This window comes from Festucalex cinctus, chromosome 1 (genome assembly GCF_051991245.1).
Source record: "Festucalex cinctus isolate MCC-2025b chromosome 1, RoL_Fcin_1.0, whole genome shotgun sequence".
NCBI lineage: Eukaryota > Metazoa > Chordata > Actinopteri > Syngnathiformes > Syngnathidae > Festucalex > Festucalex cinctus.
In genome coordinates, this window is record NC_135411.1 from 791,045 (window position 1) to 815,720 (window position 24,676).

At 42.1% G+C, this 24,676-nt stretch overlaps 2 protein-coding genes across 2 annotated transcripts in view; both read left to right on the forward strand.

The window, feature by feature from the left end:
* LOC144012372 (uncharacterized) overlaps positions 1-24,676 on the forward strand; it is a 55,673-nt gene that overhangs the window by 21,079 nt on the left and 9,918 nt on the right. The window contains exons 4-5 of the mRNA XM_077511729.1: positions 13,438-14,139; positions 22,692-23,106. Coding sequence (XP_077367855.1) covers positions 13,438-14,139; positions 22,692-23,106 — 1,117 coding nt within the window. The remainder of the gene's footprint in view (positions 1-13,437; positions 14,140-22,691; positions 23,107-24,676) is intronic.
* Positions 94-2,967, forward strand: LOC144001935 (uncharacterized). The gene is made up of 2 exons (XM_077496607.1): positions 94-301; positions 1,011-2,967. Exons 1-2 carry the CDS (start codon positions 94-96, stop codon positions 2,048-2,050), a joined length of 1,248 nt encoding a protein of 415 aa, XP_077352733.1. The 3' UTR covers positions 2,051-2,967.

Genomic DNA, 24,676 nt, shown 5'->3' on the forward strand with positions numbered 1-24,676 from the left:
TTGAAATTTGACTTGACCAAACCAAATGTGTGTTTTGTCTTCTTGTGTCCTGCAGACGTCGCTGAGAAATATCTTCGTCCTGACCAAGAGGACATGAAGCCTCCGAATGTTAAAAAGGAGGAAGAACATCCTTACATCGAAGAGGAGGAAAAGCCCGTTCGTGTCAAAGAGGAGGAGGTTGAGGACGACGTCACCAAGTCGCCACTGACCTTCGTCCCTTTAAAGAGTGAAGATGAAGACGAGGATGGGGAGGCGGAGCTTCCAAGCAGCAGCTCAACTCGTCAACACATGACGACAGAAGGTGATGCAGACCCCTGGCGACCACCACAAGCACAAAGTCATCATGACATAAGGGCTAGAGATAGACCGATATGTTTTTTCAGGACCGATACCGATGGAGATTATTAGTCGTCAAGGAGGCCACTAACCAACATTTGAAGTCGATATTCATTGACAGTAAAGGAGGGAGGTGTTTGGCGTCAATTTTTTCTAAAATACAAAAGCCAATCTTGCATCTGTTGTGTCATCTAAAAAAGTGACATATTGCTCAAGTTTTCGAAAGTAAATATTTTTCCCCCAAATTTAAAAACGCCTGCAATATTAAACGTTGACATTTCTGGTCACAAAAACAAATGGTTCAGAAGATTCCCAGGGTCAGTAGCATCTCTGATAAAGTTAACTGAAAATTTAAAGAAATAGCTCCCACAAAGGTTTCCCTCAGAAGTCAACGTTTGCAATAAACAAAAGAACACAAACTGGTGAAAAACCTTAGATCATCCTTTGATCCATAGATCAAAGTGCTCCATGTGCAGTGTTGTCGGCAAACTTTTTTTTTTTTTTTTTTTTTTTTTTTTTTTTTTTTTTTTTTTTTTTTTTTTTTTTTTTTTTTATGGATTGGCAAATCCGAGTGTGCGGTGGGCCCAAGTCGAGGTGCCACTGTAGAAACGATAATACACATCAACTCACGCTTAACCAACCTAAATTTGGCTTTGTCTCTTTGTGTCCTGCAGACGTCGGTGAAAAATATCTTCGTCCTGACGAACAGGAACTGAAGTCTCCTCATGTGAAAGAGGAGGAGGAGGAGCATCCTTATTTTAAAGAAGAAAAAAATCCCCTTTGCGTCAAAAAGGAGGAGGTTGAGGATGACGTCACCAAGTCACCAATGACCTTCGCCCCTTTAAAGAGTGAAGATGAAGTCAAGGGTGAGAGTGAGGAGGGCAGAGGGGCGGAGCCTCCAAACAGCATCTCAACTCCTCAAAACATGACTCCAGAAAGTGATGCATACCATTGGGGATCATCACGAGCAAAAAGTGATGACACAAGGTCCGTTTCTTCTCATGATGATGATGATTATGATGATGATTTTGATGATGATGACGACGATGATGATGATGATGATGATGATCTGGATGGTAATGGTGAACACTCTGATGGTGAGAGGTCGTGTCACACTGACAACAAATCCTGGGAATGTTCTCACTGTGGGAAAACAATGAGTTCAAAAGGAGGTTTGAACATTCACTTGAGAAGACACACTGGAGAAAACACTTTTGTTTGTGCACAATGTGGCAAAAGGTTTTCTCAGCGGTCAGATTTAACAACACACACAAGAAGGCACACTGGGGAAAAACCCTTTGCTTGCACATACTGTGGAAAAAGGTTTTCTCAGCAGTCAATTTTAACAAGACATACAAGAACGCACACTGGGGAAAAACCTTTTTCTTGCTCAGATTGTGGCAAAAGCTTCTCTTCGAAGTCAAATTTAACAACACATACAAGAACACACACTGGGGAAAAACCCTTTTCTTGCTCAGTTTGTGGTCAAGGCTTCTCTCACAACTCAGATTTAATAACACATACAAGAAGACACACTGGCGAGAAACCTTTTTCTTGCTCATGCTGTGGAAAAAGTTTCCTTCACAAAGGATATTTAAAAAGACACATAAGAAGCCACACGGGAGAGAAACCGTATTCCTGCTCAGATTGTGGAAGAAGTTTCTCTTACATGTCAAATTTACGAAAACACACAAGAACACATGAGCTGCTTTGACACCAGCAAGACCAGGAACTTTGAGTTTTGGGTCAAGGGAGTTCTTGGTTGTAAAAGTTCAGCTGATGTAGAGACAACGCCCCTGAATTTGACCAATCAGCCGTGGACATTGCAGCCCGCCCCCTCAAAGTTCCTGCCTGGCTCAGCAAGACCCTGCTGCCGAGATAGCACTTGGATGCCACCTGGGGAATTTAATTAATCTGGTAATTGTTGTTGGTGGAAAAACACCCAAACTGAATTTTACTAAGGTCAACTGAAAAGTTATCCAAAAGTTCCGACGGTGGAAAAACCCGTATAGTGAGAACTGAGAAGGAACCATTCAGTTGCAGTGTTTGTGTTAATAGATTCTCTCGTGAAAATCTTACTGAGAGACACGAGTGTGCCGGTGACAATCGCAGCGATCTTTGAAGCTTAAAAAAAAATGAAGGGAAGTGAGTCTGGTGTGCTGTAAAAGTGTCAATGATTTTGAATAAAAAACAAGAGTGTAGGAAATATTTAATCCCTCCCTGATTTTGAGACTTTTCATACGAAGTGTCATGTTTTGGTTTTGTGGGGGGTGGGATTTTGTTTTCTTTTGTTGTTTTTGGTTGTTTGTCATGTGTTCCTTGTCTCTTCCCTTGTCCCGTTATGTCAAACCACGTCCACCTGAGTGTGTCTTCCCTTCCCAGTGTATCCACCAATCAGCTTCCCTTGCCACTTGTGTCTTGCCCAGCTGTGTCTAGTCATTGTCAATTAGCCTGTGTGTATTTAGTCACCTGTTTTCCGTTCGGTTCTTGGGGGAGTCATTGTGCCTGTTCATGTTCATGTCCCTGTTTTCCGTGCCGTGCCGTGCCGTGCCGTGCCGTGCCGTGCCGTGCCGTGCCGTGCCATGCCATGCCATGCGTTTGTTTTTGATCTTGTTAATTTTTTCCATAGTCCCTTGTTTACATTTTTTGTTAATTAAATCCCCCTTTTTACTTGCATCCCTGCCTTGCCCTGTTTTTGTTGACCCCTGCATTTGGGTCCTGCCTCCAACACCCCCACACCTTGACACTAAGTATGTGTGTATGTTTGTGTATATTTACACGCACCCACCTCTGGAGATGGGGAGCGCCGGGCATAGCCCGAAGAGGCTCCATTGTTGAGGCGGCTAATCGGAGCTGCGGCCGTAAGGTGGTCGGTGCCTGTCGCGGCGACAATCCTCGAACCACCAGTGGTCAGGGTTGCTGTCAAGCTGAAGAAGGAGTCCTATCGGGCCTTTTTGGCCTGTGGTACTGCGGAGGCAGCTGACAGTTACCGGCTGGCCAAGCGGAACGCGGCTTCGGCGGTCGCTGAGGCAAAAACTCGGACATGGGCTCTCCTATCTCTGGGGTCAAAGTGACTGAGGTGGTTGGAAAGCTCCTCGGTGGCGGGGCCCCAGGGGTGGATGAGATCCGCCCGGAATTCCTAAAGGCTCTGAATGTTGTGGGGCTGTGGTGGTTGACCCACCTCTAACGCTCCTTGGTCAATAATTTGCAACACTATTGCTCAAGATTTATTTATTTTTTGTCTAAGAATCTGCATTTTTGTTTATTTTAGTTTGGTTTTAAGGTATTTACAAAGACAAAGGGCAAGGTTAAAATGTTAATTTACAATGATTGTCGCAAACGGAACCGGGCGAATTTGTCGGCTGCGGGACGTCACTCTCGCGGGTTTTGACAGCACGTACGTATTTTTATTATTATTATTATTATTATTATTATTATTAGTAGTAGTAGTAGTAGTCGTATATTCACTAACTCACTCACAGAAGCTGACATGTGTAAATTAGTGAGTGGAAAAAAAAAAATCCATGCGTGCTTTCAAATTGCCGCGGGAGTGACGTCACACAGCCGACAATTTTGCCCTGCCCCGTTTGCGACACGCCCCACCCTGCTCTGCCATTGGCTGGAGGGGTGTTAACACTTTTTTTTTTTTTTTTTTTTTGCAAAATACAGGCTGGGGTGGTGGGGGTTTATAGGACAAAATCACCCCCAGAAATTAAGAGAAGCCCAGATATGTAAATTGACAAGTAGTTTGTTTGTTGAAATCCTGCATTTAAAAAAAGTGCATTTTCCTGAGTGAAACCGGCAGACTGGGCCTTTAAACTCATAACATTTGGTGGTTAAATCTCATCCCTCATAATAAACATTCAGTTTACCTCAAAATGCTTGTTTTTTTTTTTTTTAATAAATCAAATTTAAACGGGCATTTAAACTTTACAATTGTATCGGGATCAAAACACTGAAAAAGGGAATGAGACTTTCGATTCCAACCGCAGCAAAAATGGCGACATCTGTCGATGACTTGATGACAATGCTTGCTCTGAAGCCCCCGGACAATTTCCAGCAGCCAATCGTAACGCAGCGGGGGCGTGTCCTGCCTGACTTCCGCCGCACGTCTACTTTTCCTTCACGTGCTCACTGCCGTGGCCGGCGGCCACATCGCGTTTCATCAGACGTCCTCTGCTAATTCATTCGTTCTTATTTGGTGTTGGACTGAACACACAGGACTCCCATCACCATTTTGAAGGTCTGCGACACCGTTTATTAAATGTCGGCGTGCGTTTAAACTCGTCTCGGTGCGCGTTGATGCTTCTCGGCCGAGTTAGCTTAGCTTAGCTTAGCTTAGCTTAGCTTAGCTTAGCTTAGCTTAGCTTAGCTCGCTAGCCGCGAACAAAGAGAAGCACATAACACGTTGGTCAGGAAGAGACCAAGTGTGACTTTGTTGGCATTATTGTGCCAAAATGTCGGCGAGAACGACACCAAAGGACGAGGAGGAACATTTTGGAGTCAAAGAAGAGAACGAGCAACATTTTCAACCGCTGGACGATGTTTGCGAGCAGCCTCGAATTGTGCTACACAAAACAGGTTTGTACACTTGTTATTACTCTCCCTTGCTTAGCACTACTAAATAGCGTTAAAAAAAATCACTGCAGTCCTCATAGCTGTACACAGTAATTAAATTCAACTGTTATTTTAAAGAGTGAAATAAATTGATTTGATTGGTTGATTCCGGACAGGGGCCGATTATACAGTCATGAGACAGTCATACCAATTATGTATTAAAACGGTGGTACAATACTACAAATTGTTTTTTTTTTTTGTCGGTATACATATCACTGTTTCCCACATACATTTTTTTTTTTTTTACAAAACAGTCACAGTTTTGTCATGATTACTGCATTATTACTAAAGGTGGGAATCTTGGGGCACCTCAAGATTCGATTGCGATTACGATTCAGAGGCTACGATTCGATTATAAAACGATTATTGATTCCCCCCCCAGGCAGCAGAAAAAAAACAATGTATTTTGGTGCTTTTAATGTTTCGTACATTAGTTACAAAAATAGTACAAAAGTCCTCTCAGGCCTACATAAACTACTATTTCAGTATCAAGTTAACAGTTCAAAACAGTAAATAAAATACTCAAGTCCTCATTCTGTAACAACAGCTTTTAAGTATATTCAGTCTTCAACAGAATAAAACATAGCATTGAGCAAAAATATATTATTTTTATCCACTCAAAAGTGCACTGAGGTATAAATGAAAGACAATGTGAACTACTACTTCAATACAAATACCTAAAAAAAAAAAAAAGTGCTTTCCTGCTTTTTAAGTTGTGTAAAGATGAACATGTAAACATTAAAGTTTCTCAGAGGTACAAAAAAAAACCCTCAAGTGCTTTTCTGCTTTTTAACTTGTGTAAACATGAACGTGTATACATTAAAGGGATCGTTCGGCTTTTTTAACATGAATCTCAATTTGATCCTCACCTCCCGTGTGTGCGATCAGCACTGACTTACCCCTGACAGCGTTCTGTGACACGCGTTCTGGTTCGGCGTTGGACGAGAAGAAAATAAAAAAGAAAATAGTCCAGCAAGCTGGCTGGGGTCTCGAAAATAAAGCGTTTTTCTTCTAAAAACTATTTGTTTTCAAAAGCGTGATACATTTCCACCACAATACTCTTTTCTGAATAAAGTCAGACGCCATTACCGCCAGCCACTACTTTTCTGTTCGTTCGTTCGTATCACTGCGCGGCGCCCTGTAGAACGCTAACCGACGCACTGCAGCCAGCTAGCTGATACTTCCGCCTGAAGTTGTTTGCCTTTTCGGAGCAGGTCTGATCTGACGAAGAGGTGGGTTGGTCAGCTCAGCCATGCTTGTTGTTGTTTTGAATCTCGAGGCGTGAGTTGTGGATGTGTACTCTCGGTCCGTCCCAAAAAGCGTCCGGAAGACCGCGCGCGCTACTGCGTTTCAGTTCCGCGTACTTTTCGCTCCGCTTCACTTTTAGTTTCGCTTCCCTTGGCATATTTATATAATCGGAATTTGGACGTTTGTGAATCGTTCTCGATTGTTCCACGGCCGAATCGTGAATAATCTAAGAATCAGAAATTTTGCACACCTCTAATTATTACATTGAACTGCTGTTGCAACCAGTGTTAATTTTGACTAGAAATTTTAATTTAGTTTTAGTTGTAGTCTTTTGACTAAAATTAACAAAGGTTCAGTCATAATTTCTATTTTGTATTGTATTTTAGTTTTAATCAAATTTTAGTCGACTATATTCACAGTTTAGTCTATTTTCCTTCAGCATACGTTTAAACTTTTATGCAGAAAATTATAGCACACCTATTTGTGACTTTAGTTTAACACGCAAGACACATTTCATACAATGGTGTCGTTATTGTTTCAATGAATCATGTTCAACTGACAATAATGTAACTTTTCACCTGAATAAGAAAAAGTGCATAATTAAATTGCTTGAGATTAATCTTACAGCTGCACAATTTATGTTTATGTACAACACTTTGTATACAGCAATGCCTGTTCTTAAGCGCTTTATAAATAAAGTTGAGTTGAGTTAACGTGCAGTGAACACAACATTTTCTGAGTGGTTCTTTTCTCATTCATTCTGATTGAATTGTGTGAATTTTCACGACTGTGTTGTTTTCATTTTCATTTTAGTCATTGCCGAAATTGTCAGTCAATTTTAATCATAGTTATTGTCTGAATGAATGGCTTCTATTTTAGTTTTCATTTAATTTTCGTCAGGAAAAACAATTAGTCACGAAAATTCTGATGTCAATTTTTCGGCGACAAAAATATCACTGGTTGCAACTGCAGCATTCACGAAGACGGCAGTCAGTGACAATCGATTCCGATTTGCAAATCAGGGCCAAGTTTATTTGGGCATATATGCGAACTGCGCACAAGACGACACGTGAAAATGGAATGAAGCGGTTGCGCTTAATTAAGGTAAATTAATGAGTGAATTAATTAAAACCCTCGTGGCTTAAATAGACTTTTACCCCTCTCGCGGTAATAGCGCCAACAGTTGGCGCCCCCTAAGAATTGTGATAACTCAGTCATTTATGAATATTTTTTTACTGCCGACCACTCAAAATGTTCAGTGGGGTCATACCTATCGATACATATATAGTTTTTATTTATTTATTGATTTTGGATGCCCTCTATGGACAATAAAAGCAATAGTGCGCTATGAATGAAAATAATTATGATGTGTGTAATATATAAAAACAAATCCAAGTTGGAATATTTCATATCATGTCATTAGAGCCTTGAATATGTTAATGAATCCTAACATCAAATTTTTTTGGAACACTCATTTTTTTTTACAATGGCAATTTCAAAACTTTTACCCCTCTCGCGGTAATAGCGCCAACAGTTGGCGCCCCCTAAGAATTGTGATAACTCAGTCATTTATGAATATTTTTTTACTGCCGACCACTCAAAATGTTCAGTGGGGTCATACCTATCGATACATATATAGTTTTTATTTATTGATTGATTTTGGATGCCCTCTATGGACAATAAAAGCAATAGTGCGCTATGAATGAAAATAATTATGATGTGTGTAATATATAAAAACAAATCCAAGTTGGAATATTTCATATCATGTCATTAGAGCCTTGAATATGTTAATGAATCCTAACATCAAATTTTTTTTGGAACACTCATTTTTTTTTACAATGGCAATTTCCAAACTTTTACCCCTCTCTCGGTAATAGCGCCAACAGTTGGCGCCCCCCAAGAATTGTGATAACTCAGTCATTTATGAATATTTTTTTTTTACTGCCGACCACTCAAAATATTCAGTGGTATCAGAAAAAAAGTCAACAAGTCACAACTGGAAGAATTTAGAATTAACAGACTTTATATAACTCAAACTCACACCAACAAACAACAAACTACTGAACTATCACAACAAACAAGAACCATTGAACTATATATATATATATATATTTTTTTAACAATTTGAACATAGTTTTTGCGTGTGCTTTTGGCAAAAGAAAATGCCACATTTTTTGCATCTGTTTGATGCCCGAACAGGTGTCTCGCAAAGGCCACATTGCCCACGTTTGGGTGTTTGCGGCGTGGCCATCACTGGGGCCTCTGCAGCCGCCTCCGGAGCTCTCGTTGCAGCATCACCTTTTATAAGCGCCATGCCCACTTCCTCCAGAAAGAGGCGGCGCCTGTACAACTTCTTCTTATTCCACCCAGGTTCCACCTGGAGGAATAAGATGTATGCGTTGAAGCAGGATACGTCAAGCATGTGGTAAAATACGCACATGGGCCATCGGTTTGCCCGGCGGCGGCACGAATATGTGCCACATGCCTGCAAATAAGACACACAGACAAAAAAAACAAACATCAGATAATGTCATATGACAAGACAGCTTTGATGGAAAATTTTGACAATAACAAAACCTGTGTTTACCTGGTCCAGGTGATCGACTGCCCCTTTACATTTATTGTAGTCAAGGATCATCTTTGGCTTTTTTTTTTTACCATCTTCCACCTCCGGTTCCCTGTGCTTCGTACTCAAGATCAAAACGTTCTTGTTTTTTTTTGGTACGTACGACACAAGTGTCATCGTCGGGGAAAAGGCAAAAAGACTTGAGAGTACTGGTCGGGATTTGGTTTTGATGAGCGCTGGAGGAAGCTCCGGTTTGTTTTTTCTCACCGTTCCCACCAGTGACATTTTCTTTTTGCTCAGTTCCTTTGCCAGCTGGAAGGAGGTGAAAAAGTTGTCCACGGTGATGGTGTGGCCCTCCAGCTGGTCACAGAGGCTGAGAACCACACGCATTCCTTGATTACGCTCTCTTTGCGTTCCTGGAGCTTTGCCGCTGTAGATCTCCATATTCCACGCGTACGATGTGGCAGCATCACAGACGGTCCATATTTTTATTCCATATTTAGCGGGTTTGGACGGGATGTACTGCTTGAAAGTGCAGCGGCCCCGGAAGGAGACCAACTGCTCATCAACGCAAACATCCCTCCCCAGGTTGAAAAATTTGGAATGGAGGCTGTTCCATTTGTGCCACAAGTCACTAATGGGTGACAGCCTATTGTGGTGGTGCCGCTGTGGCCTGGAAAGGCGGTCGTCAAAGCGTAACGCACGGTTGATGTGAGCAAACCGCCCATGTGGCATGGTGTCAAAAAATATTGACCTGCCTTTTTGTTTGTCCCACAGACTGACCGTTGCCTCATGGCGAGAGCGGTACATACCTGCCAGGATCAGCAGCCCAAAGTAAGCCCGCAGCTCCTCCGCTGTGATGTCCCTCCAGCCGCTGATGGCGCGCCGCCCCTGCAGGTTTGTCATGCTGACAATCTGCTGGACGATGTCATCCGGAAAAAACAGATTGAAAGCCGTTTTGGGGCTGCTGATCCTGGCAATTGCATATCTTGTTGGGCCAGGTGGTAATATGGGTGGAAGAATGAAGTGCCTGGAAACGTCATGTTGAGGCGACCACACCATTTTTTCATCTTTGGAAAGCCATTGTGTCCTGACCTGATTCTCCGCTGCATCCTCTTCATTATTCTCCTCCTCATCCTCCTCATTCTCTTCATTATTCTCCTCCTCTTCCTCTTCATTATTCTCCTCCTCATCCTCCTCATTCTCTTCATTATTCTCCTCTTCTTCCTCCTCATCCTCTTCCTCCTCTCCTTCCATTGGCACATATTCAACATCCTCGTCATCAGAGGATGTCAAGTTGAATGATAAATCGGACGCCTCCTTCTCACTCTCTGAGTCAGTCAAATAGTTGTCATCCAACACCATCCTTACTGCCTCCTGAAGAGATATATTTCGTCTTGCCATCTTTGCACAAGTTGCTCAGGGAGAAAACTGGCCTCTGAGCCGTTGGACCCTTATAAAGGTTTGTGTACACATTTGAACATTCCCTCAACCAATTGGAGGAGGAAAAATTCAAAAATTCTACCAATCAGAGTTCAGAGTCAGTAAACATTTACTTTGAGTTTTTATTCCCACGCTGCAGAGTCTCACATCAAATACATTCAGAGGCCTTTGAAGTACATGCAAAGCCGCTGTCTGCAAGAGACCGCGGCATGATATCCACAGAAGTGGCACCAAGTTACTTTTTTGTCAATTTGGCACATTCATTTCCTTTACCAAAATAAAAGCATACCAGCGGACAATTCTGTTACGCAACAAGCACGTAGAGAATCAAACCTGTGCGCGTGCACGTGCACGCGCAGACACACATGCACGCGTGCAAACAAAATTATTTTACTTTTACAAACAGTAAGTACTCGTATTTTAGTAAAACACCGTCGTATTGTCGAATCGAACACGCATCGTGCGTGCGCGAGCACACACGCGCACACACACGCGCGCACACGCACCCCAAAAAGTGCATGTGAGTACACACAACACACTCACACAATAGCCTGTTCATCAATATTCACCGTGCAACTTTTATTTTTTGTGCAAATAAAGGGGACTTTGCATTGAGCTCAGTTCAAGAAAACGATAAACGGTCCTCTGGCGCCACCTACTGGATTTTGTCTTTTATGATTTTGAACACACATTCAATACATTCTGGCCGTTGATGACCCTCTACTGAAAAGATTAGGCCTTGTCCGGGAGAAAATGCACAAAAAAACACCAGGTGTACAGTGTGTCCAAAAATGACATTTATAATGGGACATAATGAGGACAAGTATTGTTCGAATACTGTATGAAGTATTGAAAATTGACTTCCCCACATATAACAATGACAACACAAATTTTTAAATGGTGGATGGTGCCATTTTGAATTTCATCAGATTTTGACATTTTTTGGAAAAATTCAGCCCTCCAACTCATTTTTTGCTATGCTTTATCTATGATAGTATGGCTGCAGTTACAGCAAAACGCCAACAGTTGGCGGTATACCCCATGTATGGAGTAAGGCTCACTTCCTGTTGAAATCAGGTCACTTCCTGTTGAAATTGGACTACTTCCTATTGATAGGTCACCTCCTGTTGAAATCGGGCCACTTCCTGTTGAAATTGGACTACTTCCTATTGGTAGGTCACTTCCTGTTGAAATCGGGTCACTTCCTATTGATATCAGGTCACTTCTGGGTCACTTCCTGTTGAAAACAAGTCAGATCCTGTTGATTTCAGGTCACTTCCTATTGAAATCAGGTCATTTCCTGTTGAAATCGTGTTGCTTCCTGTTGATTTGATGCCACTTCTGGGTCACTTTCTGTTGATTTTAGGCCATTTCCGGGTTACTTCCTGTTGAAATCAGGTCACTTCCTGTTGATTTTTGGCCATTCCTGGGTAACTTCCTGTTCAAATGAACAGGTCACTTCCTATTGAAATTAGGTCACTTCCTGTTGAAAACAAGCCACTTCCTGTTGAAATCAGGTTATTTCCTGTTGAAATCAGGTCACTTCCTATTCAAGATGGGGCATTTCCTGGCGAGAATCATTGGTGTACCAAATCAATTGGCCAAGATGGCTGCCGCTGAGGGCAGGCGTAGGGTACAAAATAGTGAACTGTGGTTAAGGTGTGAATTTTAGAACTAAAAAAAAGATGGAGACTTGGTGGACTACATTGAAGTTGGAATGTGGTGAATTGGATGAAGAATGTGGAAGTAAATGTGAAATGTAGAATGGAGGGAGAGGTAGGGTACAAAATGGGGAATTGTGGTAAGGCGTGCATTTTGGAAGTGAAAAAGAAGAGCTCATGGTGTGAATTGGTGGAATATATTGAAGTTGGAACAAAGTGAATCGGATGAAAAATGTGGAAGTAAATGTGAAATGTAGAATCTCCCATTATGAATACATTGGAAAAAACGTGTAGGAAATCGGGAATTGCGAGTAAGGCGTGAATTTTGGAACAGGAGCTCGTGGTATGATTTGGTGGAATATATTGACGTTGGAATGAAGTAAATTGGATGAAAAATGTGGAAGGAAATTTTGAATCTTCCATTAAGAATGCATGAGGAAAAATTGGGTACAAAATCGGGAATTGTGGGTAAGGCGTGAATATTTGGAATATGTTTAAATTGAAAGATGAGAATGGGATGAATCATGTGGACGTAGGGGTCTTCCAGCCTAACTATGGTGACAAATGGGTGTTTTAATTTTCTATGTAAAAGTTTAAATGTATGCGGATGGACAATATCAACTCAACTCAATTTAGTCAACTTGAATCAATAGGGAGATGAAAATGGTTTTAGATTTGACCTTATATCGGCTGTCAGATTTTTAACAAGGCCAATACTTTTTTTCCTTTTTCTTTTTCTTTTTGTTTTTTTGGGATGGGCCAATCCGAGTGTGCGGTGGCCCCAAGTCGAGGTGCACTGTAGAAACAATAATGCACATCATCTCACGCTTGAAATTTGACTTGACCAACCCAAATGTGTGTTTGTCTTCTTGTGTCCTGCAGACGTCGCTGAGAAATATCTTCGTCCTGACCAAGAGGACATGAAGCCTCTGAATGTTAAAGAGGAGGAAGAACATCCTTACATTGAAGATGAAGAAAAGCCCGTTCGTGTCAAAGAGGAGGAGGTTGAGGATGACGTCACCAAGTCACCAATGACCTTCGCCCCTTTAAAGAGTGAAGATGAAGTCAAGGGTGAGAGTGAGGAGGGCAGAGGGGCGGAGCCTCCAAACAGGATCTTAAATCCTCAAAACATGATTCCAGAAAGTGATGCAGACCACTGGGGATCATCAAAAGCAAAGAGTGATGACATAAGGTCCCTTTCTTATCATGATGATGATGATGATGATGATGATGATGATAATCTGTATGGTAATGATGAACGCGCTGATGGTGACAGGTCGTGTCACACTGACGACAAATCCTGCGAATGTTCTCACTGTGGGAAAACATTGAGTTCAAAAGGAAGTTTGAAAATTCACTTGAGAAGACACACTGGGGAAAAACCTTTTTCTTGTTTAGATTGTGGCAAAAGCTTCTTTCGGAAGTCAGATTTAACAACACACACAAGAAGACACACTGGGGAAAAAACTTTTTCTTGTTTAGATTGTGGCAAAAGCTTCTCTTCGAAGTCAAATTTAACAACACATACAAGAACACACACTGGGGAAAAACCTTTTTCTTGTTTAGATTGTGGCAAAAGCTTCTTTCGGAAGTCACATTTAACATTACATTCAAGAACACACACTGGGGAAAAACCTTTTTCTTGCTCAGATTGTGGCAAAAGCTTCTCTAACAAGTCAGATTTAACAACACATACAAGAAGACACACTGGGGAAAACCCTTTTTCTTGTTTAGATTGTGGCAAAAGCTTCTCTGACAAGCCAGATTTAACAACACATACAAGAAGACACACTGGGGAAAAACCTTTTTCTTGTTTAGATTGTGGCAAAAGCTTCACTCAGAAGTCACATTTAACATTACATTCAAGAACACACACTGGGGAAAAACCTTTTTCTTGTTTAGATTGTGGCAAAAGCTTCTCTTTGAAGTCAAATTTAACATTACATTCAACAACACACACTGGGGGAAAACCTTTTTCTTGCTCAGACTGTGGAAAAAGCTTCTCCCGGAAGTCATATTTAACAACACATACAAGAAGACACGCTGGGGAAAAACCTTTTTCTTGTTTAGATTGTGGCAAAAGCTTCTCTCGGAAGTCACTTTTAACAACACATACAAGAATCCATAGTGGCGAGAAACCTTTTTCTTGCTCAGACTGTGGAAAAAGCTTCTCCCGGAAGTCATATTTAACAACACATAAAAGAATCCATAGTGGCGAGAAACCTTTTTCTTGCTCAGATTGTGGCAAAAGCTTCTCTCAGAAGTCAAATTTAACATTACATTCAACAACACACACTGGCAAGAAACCTTTTTCTTGCTCAGACTGTGGCAAAAGCTTCCCTGCCAAACCTGAATTAAGAAGTCACATAAGAACACACACGGGACAGAAACCATATTCATGCACAAAATGTGTGGAAAGTAGTGATGGCAAAATGAAGCCCCGTAAAGCAGTGAAGCCCTGCAGTGAAATGCTTCACACACACGTAGGGGCTTCAAGATGATTCATTTCCTCGACGACGCCATCATGTGGACAGAAAAATGTATAACATGCTTGGTGCATGCAATAAAATGGTGGTGTGTAAATCATGCTCTAAATACAAAAGAATATATATTTGAAGAGTGTTTTAACATGAATTGTTCTGTGTTACTTTGTCTATGTTTGCACTTATGCAACAAGTGAAAATGTGAAATGAGGTAAAATAAAAATAGTGCTTATTCATTTTTATTTAAAAACAATATTTTTTCCGAAGTTTTTGGACTCAGGCGGTTTGTTTGTTTTTGCAGAGAATTTCACCTGCTTTGGAAAAAAACTCTTTCACATGGTACTGATGAAGCAGGGGTGCATCGATATGAGATAGCAAGTTTGTATAGAATTGGACGCGTATATTTCTGTGATTCCAGGACTGAAGGGGACTTTAACTGTTAACAGAAAAATGTGAATTTTATGTGTTGTCACATTTTATTTTATTTTTGGAATCTGTTAAAATAGTAGTGTAGTGATTAGAACATAATTCACCCATGGAACGTTGGGACGAAGGGGGAGTTTGTTGGGATGAAAGGATGAAAGGATAAAAGAACAAAATGTTGGTAGGTCTGTGAGCCTCGCGCAGAGTGAGTTGTTGTTGCTGTTAAACACTGAGAAGCTGATATCAATAAACCGCCGGTGTTTGGCTCCGGACTTCAACACTCTGCCTCCGACTCCTGTCACTGCTCGCGACAGTAGCGTAATTGCAGTGCATTACCTTCTGAGGTGAGATCTGCTCAAAGTGCTCCCAAAGAAAGGGAAAATTTCTTTCTTGTTGGTTCCATCGCAAAAATAAGTTCGTCAAATCGAATGCCAAAAGCAAAAAAAAAGTAGCGCAATAAGGGACCCGAAAACAGAAAAAGTGAAGGGGAATCCATAGCGTTTCTTTGCCGCTTTTATTTCGAACTACACTCAAACCTAGCGAATCATTTCCTGAATCAGTCACGTGGTACACCTGCTTCGTGGGGCTTCAAACGTCACCACGTACGTCATCAACACACACACTGACACGCCGTTCATGAACCACTCATCTGCATTACTCGGCACACGCTTCAGGGATTCGACCCGAGAAGCACATCACTAGTGGAAAGCTTCGCTTCCACCAATTCTTTAACAGCACATGCAAAAACACACACTGGAGAGAAACCGTATTCCTGCTCAGATTGTGGAAAAAGCTTCTCTTCCATGTCAAATTTAAGAAAGCACACAAGAACACATGGTGGGAAGGAACCATTCAGTTGCAGTGTTTGTCCTAAAAGATTCTCTTGTAAAAAGCTTGCTGAGAGACACGAGTGTGCTGGTGAGAATGGCAGCCATCTTTGAAGCTTCAAAAAATGAAGGGAAGTGAGACTGGTGTGCTGTAAAAGTGTCAATGCATCTTAAGTGTAAATGTAATGCTTTCAAAACTACTCAACCTGTAAATATTAAATGTTTGCTGTTAATGTGTTTAAATGTCAATGTATGTTTTGTTTTGTACGTAATTTAGGAAGTTATTTTTGTTTGCTGCTGAATGTTGTTAATGGTTGTTTGTTGATGTTTGTACGTGTTGTGTATTTGCTTGTGTGAAGCACATTGAGTTGCCTTGTGTATGAAATAGAAATAAAGCCACCTTGCAATTTTCCCCAAATAAGCGTCGACAATACGTTCAGACACACAAAGCCATCTGCGATTAAAATAGGGAAGGAGCCTGAGCTGGTGTGTGAGGCAGAGAAGTTCCGACGAGACATAGTCGGACTCTCCTCCACACACGGCTTGGGCTCTGGTACCAGTCCTCTCGAGAGGGGTTGGACTCTCTTCCACTCTGGAGTTGCCCATGGTGAGAGGCGCCGAGCAGGTGTGGGCAGTCTTATTGGCCCCCGGCTCAGCGCCAGTACGTTGGGGTACACCCCGGTAGATGAGAGGGTAGCCTGCCTCCGCCTTCAGGTGGGGTGACGGGTCCTGACTGTTGTTTGTGCATATGCACCAAACGGCAGTTCAGAGTACCCACCCTTTTTGGAGTCCCGAGAGGGTGTGCTGGAGGGTGCTTCCCCGGGGACTTCACTGCTCACGTGGGCAATGACAGTGAGACATGGAGGGACGTGATTTTGAGGAACAGCCCTCCCGGTCAGAACCCGAGTGGTGTTTTGCGATTGGACTTCTGTGCTCATCACGGATTGTCCATAACGAACACCATGGTCAAGCATAGGGGTGTCCATATGTGTACTTGGCACCAGGACACGCTCGGCTAGGAGTTCCATGATCAACTTTGTAGTCGTGTCATTGGATTTGTGGCCGCATGTTTTGGACACTCAGGTGAAGAGAAGGGCGGAGCTGTCAACATATCACCACCTGGTAGTGTGTTGGCTCCAAGGGTGGGGGAAGATGCCGGTCCGACCTGGCGGACCCAATCGTATTGCGAGGGTTTGCTGGGAACGTCTGGCGGAATCCCCTGTCAGAAAGAGTTTCTCCCTCTGGCAGAACTTCTCCCTTGTCCCGGGGGAGGAGAGGGTTCCGAGGGGGCTATGTTCCGCGCCTCCATTGTTAAGGCAGCCGATCTGAGCTGCGGCCATAAGGTAGTCGGTGCCTGTCACAGCGACAATCCTCGAACCACCAGCAGTAAGGCATGCCGGCAAGCTGAAGAAGGAAGCTGTCAGTTACCGGCTGGCCAAGCGGAACGCGGCTTCGGCGGTTGCTGAGGCAAAAACTCGGACATGGGAGGAGTTCGTTTGAGGCCATGGAAAATGACTTCCGGACGGCTTTGAGGAAATTCTGGTCCACCATCCGGCGTCTCATGAGAGGAAAGCAGTTCACTATTAACACTGTGTATAATGGAGATGGTGTACTGCTGACTTCGACTCGGGACGTCGTGAGTCGGTGGGGGGAATACTTCGAAGATCTCAATTGCACCAACACGTCTTCCTTTGAGGAAGCAGTCTGGCGAATCTGAGGTGGGCTCTCCTATCTCTTGTCACGTTTCAGTTGGTTTGGGTTTTTGTTTTATTTTGGTGAGTGTTGGTTGTCTGGTGTTCCTGTCTTCTTCCCCAGTCTCGTTATGGTTTACCTGGTCCACCTGCTTGTGTCTTCCCTTCCTGGTGTGTATTGCTGATTGGTTCCCCCTCCCTGCTGTGTCTCCCAGGTGTGTCCTGTTATTGTCATTAGTGTTTGTATAAGGGAGTGGTGTTTGTCCCACACGGGTGTGGGAGCATTGTTTGATGTTTGATGTTTGCTGGTTGAATGTCTGCATGTCTGGTCACCGTGGTGTCTTTATTACCAAGTCTACCAAGTCCTTATGGCCAAGTCTACCAAGTCTGTTATTGCCAAGTTCAAGTCTTCCGCGCCAAGTCTTCCGCGCCAAGTCTTCCGCGCCAAGTCTGCCGCGCCAAGTCTCTGCATCACGCCACGCCAAGTCTCTGCATCACGCCACGCCAAGTCTCTGCATCACGCCACGCCAAGTCTCTGCATCACGCCACGCCAAGTCTCCGCCATGATCTGTGTCCACGTCCAGCCCAGAGTCCTTCCCTTCAGTCTCGTCCAGTCCTTCCCCGTAATAGTCAATAAAGTTCCTTACATCGTTCTTCCACTTGCTCTTCCTGCCTGTTTCCTCCACTTTTGGGTTCATCCATACCCCATACGTAACATCTCTGGGTTCAAAGTCACTGAGGTGGTTGGAAATCTCCTCGGTGGCAGGGCCCTGAGGGTGGATGAGATCCGCCCGTAGTTCCTAAAGACTCTGGATGTTGTGGGGCTGTCGTGGTTGACACGCCTCTAACGCTCCTTGGTAAATAATTTACAACGCTATTGCTCAAGATTTATTTATTTTTTGCATTTTTATATATTTTAGTTTGGTTTTAAGGTATTTACAAAGACAAAGGGCAAGGTTAAAATGTTAATTTAAAGATGCCGGGAGAATTTGTCGGCTGCGTGACGTCACTCTCGTGGATTTTGACAGCATGCACGTATTTTTTTTTTCACTCACTCACTCACAGAAGCTAACGTGTGAATGAGTGAGTGAAAAATAAAATCCGTGTGTGCTTTCAAATTGTCGCGGGAGTGACGTCACGCAGCCGACTATTTCGCTCTGCCCCGTTTGCGACACCCCCCCCCCTGCTCTGTGATTGGCTGGAGGGGTGTTAACACTGTTTGTTTTTTTTTGCAAAATACAGTTGGGGTTGGGCTGGGGCGTTGGGGGTTTATTGGACAAAATCACCCCCAGAAATTAAGAGAAGCCCAGATCTGTAAATTGACAAGTAGTTTGTTTGTTGAAATCCTGCATTTAAAAAAGTGCATTTTCCTGAGTGAAACCGGCAGACTGGGCCTTTAAACTCATAACATTTGGTGGTTAAATCTCATCCCTCATAATAAACATTCAGTTGACCTCAAAATGCTTGTTCAACTTTGATGGCGAATTTTTAAACTGCACATTCACCACAATAAACTGGAGCTCTTTTCAATAAGTCCAATTTAAACTTTACAATTATATCGGGATCAAAATACTGAAAAAGGGAATGAGACTTTCGATTCCAACCGCAGCAAAAATGGCGACATCTGCCGATGACTTGATGACAATGCTTGCTCGGAAGCCCCCGGACAATTTCCAACAGCCAATCGTAACGCAGCGGGGGCGTGTCCTGCCTGACTTCCGCCGCACGTCTCCATTCGTTTCTTCACGTGCTCACTGCCGTGGCCGGCGGCCACATCGCGTTTCATCAGACGTCCTCTGCTAATTCATTCTTTCTTATTTGGTGTTGGACTGAACACACAGGACTCCCATCACCATTTTGAAGGTCTGCGACACCATTTATTAAATGTCGGCGTGTGTTTAAACTCGTCTCGGTGCGCGTTGATGCTTCTCGGCCAAGTTAGCTTAGCTTAGCTTAGCTTAGCTTAGCTTGCTAGCCGCTAACAAAGAGAAGCACACAACACGTGGTCAGGAAGAGACCAAGTGTGACTTTGTTGGCATTATTGTGCCAAAATGTCGGCGAGAACGACACCAAAGGACGAGGAGGAACATTTTGGAGTCAAAGAAGAGAACGAGCAACATTTTCAACTGCTGGACGATGTTTGCGAGCAGCCTCGAATTGTGCTACACAAAACAGGTTTGTACACTTCTTATTACTCTCCCTTGCTTAGCACTACTATATAGCGTTAAAAAAAATCACTGCAGTCCTCATTGCTGTACACAGTAATTCAATTCAACTGTTATTTTAAAGAGTGAAATAAATTGATTTGATTGGTTGATTCCGGACAGGGGCCGATTATACAGTCATGAGACAGTCATGCCAATGTATCTGACAAGACGTGTGCGATTTTAAGAACACTTAGGTGCACAATAAGACTGTATTAAAACGGTGGTACAATACTGCAAATTATTTTTTTTGTCGGTATACATATCCCTGTTTCCCACATACATTTTTTTTTTTTTTTTTTACAAAACAGTCACAGTTTTGTCATGATTACTGCATTATTACATTCAACTGCTGTTGCAACCAGTGTTAATTTTGACAAGAAATTTTAATTTAGTTTTAGTTATAGTCTTTTGACTAAAATTAACAAGTTTCAGTCATATTTTTTTCTCCTGATTGTATTTTAGTTTTAATCCAATTTTAGTCAACTAAATTCACAGTTTAGTCTATTTTCCTTCAGCATACGTTTAAACTTTTATGCAGAAAATTATAGCACACCTATTTGTGACTTTAGTTTAACACGCAAGACACATTTCATACAATGGTGTCTTTCTTGTTTCAATGAATCATGTTCAACTGACAATATTGTAACTTTTCACCTGAATAAGAAAAAGTGCATAATTAAATTGCTTGAGATTAATCTTACAGCTGCACAATTTATGTTTATGTACAGCACTTTGTATACAGCAATGCCTGTTCTTAGAGCGCTTTATAATTAAAGTTGAGTTGAGTTAGTGCAGTGAACACAACATTTTCTGAGTGGTTCTTTTCTCATTCATTCCGATTGGATTGTGTGAATTTTGTGTTGTTTTCATTTTCATTTTAGTCATTGACGAAATTGTCAGTCAATTTTAATCATAGTTATTGTCTGAATGAATGGCTTCTACTTTAGTTTTCATTTAATTTTCGTCAGGAAAAACAATGAAAATTATGATTTAAATTCTTCGTCGACAAAAATATCACTGGTTGCAACTGTAGCATTCACGAAGACGGCAGTCAATAACAATCGAGTCCATTTTGCAAATAAGGGCCGAGTTCATATGGGCATATATGCGAACTGCGCACAAGACGACACGTGAAAATGGAATGAAGCGGTTGAGCTTAATTAAGGTAAATTAATTAGTGAATTAATTAATGGAGGAAAGATTGAGGACTGGAGTAAGGCTCACTTTCTGTTGAAATCAGGTCACTTCCTGTTGAAATTGGACTACTTCCTATTGGTAGGTCACTTCCTGTTGAAATCGGGCCACTTCCTGTTGATTCTAAGTCACTTCCAGGTCACTTCCTATTGAAATCAGGTCACTTCCGGGTCACTTCCTGTTGAAAACAAGTCAGTTCCTGTTGATTTCAGGTCACTTCCTATTGAAATCAGGTCACTTTCTGTTGAAATTGTGTCACTTCCTGTTGATTTAAAGCCACTTCTGAGTCACTTCCTGTTCATTTTATGCCATTTCCGGGTCACTTTCTATTGAAATCAGGTTACTTCCTGTTGAAATCGTGTTGCTTCCTGTTGATTTGATGCCACTTCTGGGTCACTTTCTGTTGATTTTAGGCCATTTCCTGGTCACTTCCTGTTGAAATCAGGTCACGTCCTTTTGATTTTTGGCCATTTCTGGGTAACTTCCTGTTCAAATCAACAGGTCACTTCCTATCGAAAACAAGTCAGTTCCTGTTGATTTCAGGTCACTTCCGGGTCATTCCTGTTGAAAACAAGCCACTTCCTGTTGAAATCAGGTTATTTCCTGTTGAAATCAGGTCACTTCCTATTCAAGCCGGGGCATTTCCTGGCGAGAATCCCTGGTGTACCAAATCAATTGGCCAAGATGGCCGCCACCCCTAGTGAGACTCTTGGACGTAACTAATCAATTGGCCAAGATGGCTGCCGCTGAGGGCAGGCGTAGGGTACAAAATAGTGAATTGTGGTTAAGGTGTGAATTTTGGAACTAAAAAAAAAGATGGAGAATTGGTGGACTACATTGAAGTTGGAACAAAGTGAATCGGATGAAAAATGTGGAAGTAAATGTGAAATGTAGAATCTCCCATTATGAATTGGAAAAAACGTGTACGAAATCGGGAATTGCGAGTAAGGCGTGAATTTTGGAACAGGAAAAGAGCTCGTGGTATGATTTGGTGGAATATATTGACGTTGGAATGAAGTAAATTGGATGAAAAATGTGGAAGGAAATTTTGAATCTTCCATTAAGAATGCATGAGGAAAAATTGGGTCCAAAATCAGGAATTGTGGGTAGGGGTCTTCCAGCCTAACTATGGTTACAAATAGGTGTTTTAATTTTCTATGTAAAAGTTGAAATGTATGCGGATGGATAATATCAACTCAACTCAATTTAGTCGACTTGAATCAATAGAGAGAGATTAAAATGGTTTTAGATTTGACCTTATATCGGCTGTCAGATTTTTAACAAGGCCAATATTTTCTTTTTCCTTTTTCTTTTTGTTTTTTTGGGATGGGCCAATCCGAGTGTGTGGTGGGCCCAAGTCGAGGTGCCACTGTAGAAACGATAATACACATCAACTCACGCTTGACCAACCTAAATTTGGGTTTGTCTCTTTGTGTCCTGCAGACGTCGCTGAGAAATATCTTCGTCCTGACCAAGAGGACATGAAGCCTCCGAATGTTAAAGAGGAGGAAGAACATCCTTACATCGAAGAGAAAGAAAAGCCCGTTCGTGTCAAAGAGGAGGAGGTTGAGGATGACGTCACCAAGTCACCAATGACCTTCGCCCCTTTAAAGAGTGAAGATGAAGACAAGGGTGAGAGTGAGGAGGTTGGAGGGGCGGAGCCTCCAAACAGGATCTTAAATCCTCAAAACATGATTCCAGAAAGTGATGCAGACCACTGGGGATCATCAAAAGCAAAGAGTGATGACATAAGGTCCCTTTCTTCTCATGATGATGATGATGATGATGATGATGATGATGATGATAATCTGGATGGTAAAGATGAACGCGCTGATGGTGACAGGTCGTGTCACACTGACGACAAATCCTGCGAATGTTCTCACTGTGGGAAAACATTGAGTTCAAAAGGAAGTTTGAAAATTCACTTGAGAAGACACACTGGGGAAAAACCTTTTTCTTGTTTAGATTGTGGCAAAAGCTTCTCTCAGAAGCCACATTTAACAAAACATTCAAGAACACACACTGGGGAAAAACCTTTTTCTTGCTCAGATTGTGGCAAAAGCTTCTCTTCGAAGTCAGCTTTAACAACACATACAAGAACACACACTGGGGAAAAACCTTTTTCTTGCTCAGATTGTGGCAAAAGCTTCTCTGACAAGTCAGATTTAACAAAACATACAAGAAGACACACTGGGGAAAAACCTTTTTCTTGTTTAGATTGTGGCAAAAGCTTCTCTCAGAAGTCATATTTAACAACACATAAAAGAATCCATAGTGGCGAGAAACCTTTTTCTTGCTCCCATTGTGGTAAAGGCTTCTCTTCAAAGTCACATTTAACAACACATACAATAACACACAGTGGAGAAAAACCTTTTTCTTGCTCAGACTGTGGCAAAAGCTTCTCCCGGAAGTCAGATTTAACAACACATACAAGAAGACACACTGGGGAAAACCTTTTTCTTGTTTAGTTTGTGGCAAAAGCTTCTCTGACAAGTCAGCTTTAACAACACATACAAGAAGACACACTGGGGAAAGACCTTTTTCTTGTTTAGTTTGTGGCAAAAGCTTCTCTGACAAGTCATATTTACCAACACATACAAGAAGACACACTAGGGGAAAACCTTTTTCTTGTTTAGTTTGTGGCAAAAGCTTCTCTGACAAGTCAGCTTTAACAACACATACAAGAAGACACACTGGGGAAAGACCTTTTTCTTGTTTAGATTGTGGCAAAAGCTTCTCTTGCAAGTCATATTTAACAACACATAAAAGAATCCATAGTGGCGAGAAACCTTTTTCTTGCTCAGATTGTGGCAAAAGCTTCTCTCAGAAGTCACATTTAACATTACATTCAATAACACACACTGGGGAAAAACCTTTTTCTTGCTCAGATTGTGGCAAAAGCTTCCCTGTCAAACCTGAATTAAGAATCCACATAAGAACACACACGGGACAGAAACCATATTCATGCACAAAATGTGTGAAAAGCTTCGCTTCCACCAATTCTTTAACAGCACATGCAAAAACACACACTGGAGAGAAACCGTATTCCTGCTCAGATTGTGGAAAAAGCTTCTCTTCCATGTCAAATTTAAGAAAGCACACAAGAAGACATGGTGGGAAGGAACCATTCAGTTGCAGTGTTAATCCTAAAAGATTCTCTTGTAAAAAGCTTGCTGAGAGACACGAGTGTGATGGTGAGAATGGCAGCCATCTTTGAAGCTTCAAAAAATGAAGGGAAGTGAGACTGGTGCGCTGTAAAAGTGTCAGTGCATCTTAAAAGTGTAAATGTAATGTTTTCGAAACTACTCAACCTGTAAATATTAAATGTTTGCTGTTAATGTGTTTAAATGTCAATGTATGTTTTTTTTGTACGTAATTTAGGAAGTTATTTTTGTTTGCTTCTGAATGTTGTTAATGGTTGTTTGTTGATGTTTGTAGGTGTTGTGTATTTGCTTGTGTGAAACACATTGAGTTGCCTTGTGTATGAAATAGAAATAAAGCCACCTTGCAATTTTCCCCAAATAAGCGTCGACAATACGTTCAGACACACAAAGCCATCTGTGATTAAAATTTTTTGTTGAACAGCGTTATCACTGAAATGATTGACGCAAATGTCCTACTCTTTGTTGCTAACTCAACCACCACAGCTCCGTGCTAGCTAACACGCCATCTGCTAGTGCATTTTGCACATTTTATCTTTCTATGTAACAATTTTGACATGATTAGCAGGGTGGCAGCCATGGGAGGAAACCTTGGCGGACTGACCCCCCAGCTACAGAAGCTGACTCTTGGGACATGGAATGTCACCTCTCTGGCAGGGAAGGAGCCTGAGCTGGTGTGTGAGGCAGAGAAGTTCCGACGAGACCTAGTCGGACTGTCCTCCACACATGGCTTGGGCTCTGGTACCAGTCCTCTCGAGAGGGGTTGGACTCTCTTCCACTCTGGAGTTGCCCATGGTGAGAGGCGCAGAGCAGGTGTGG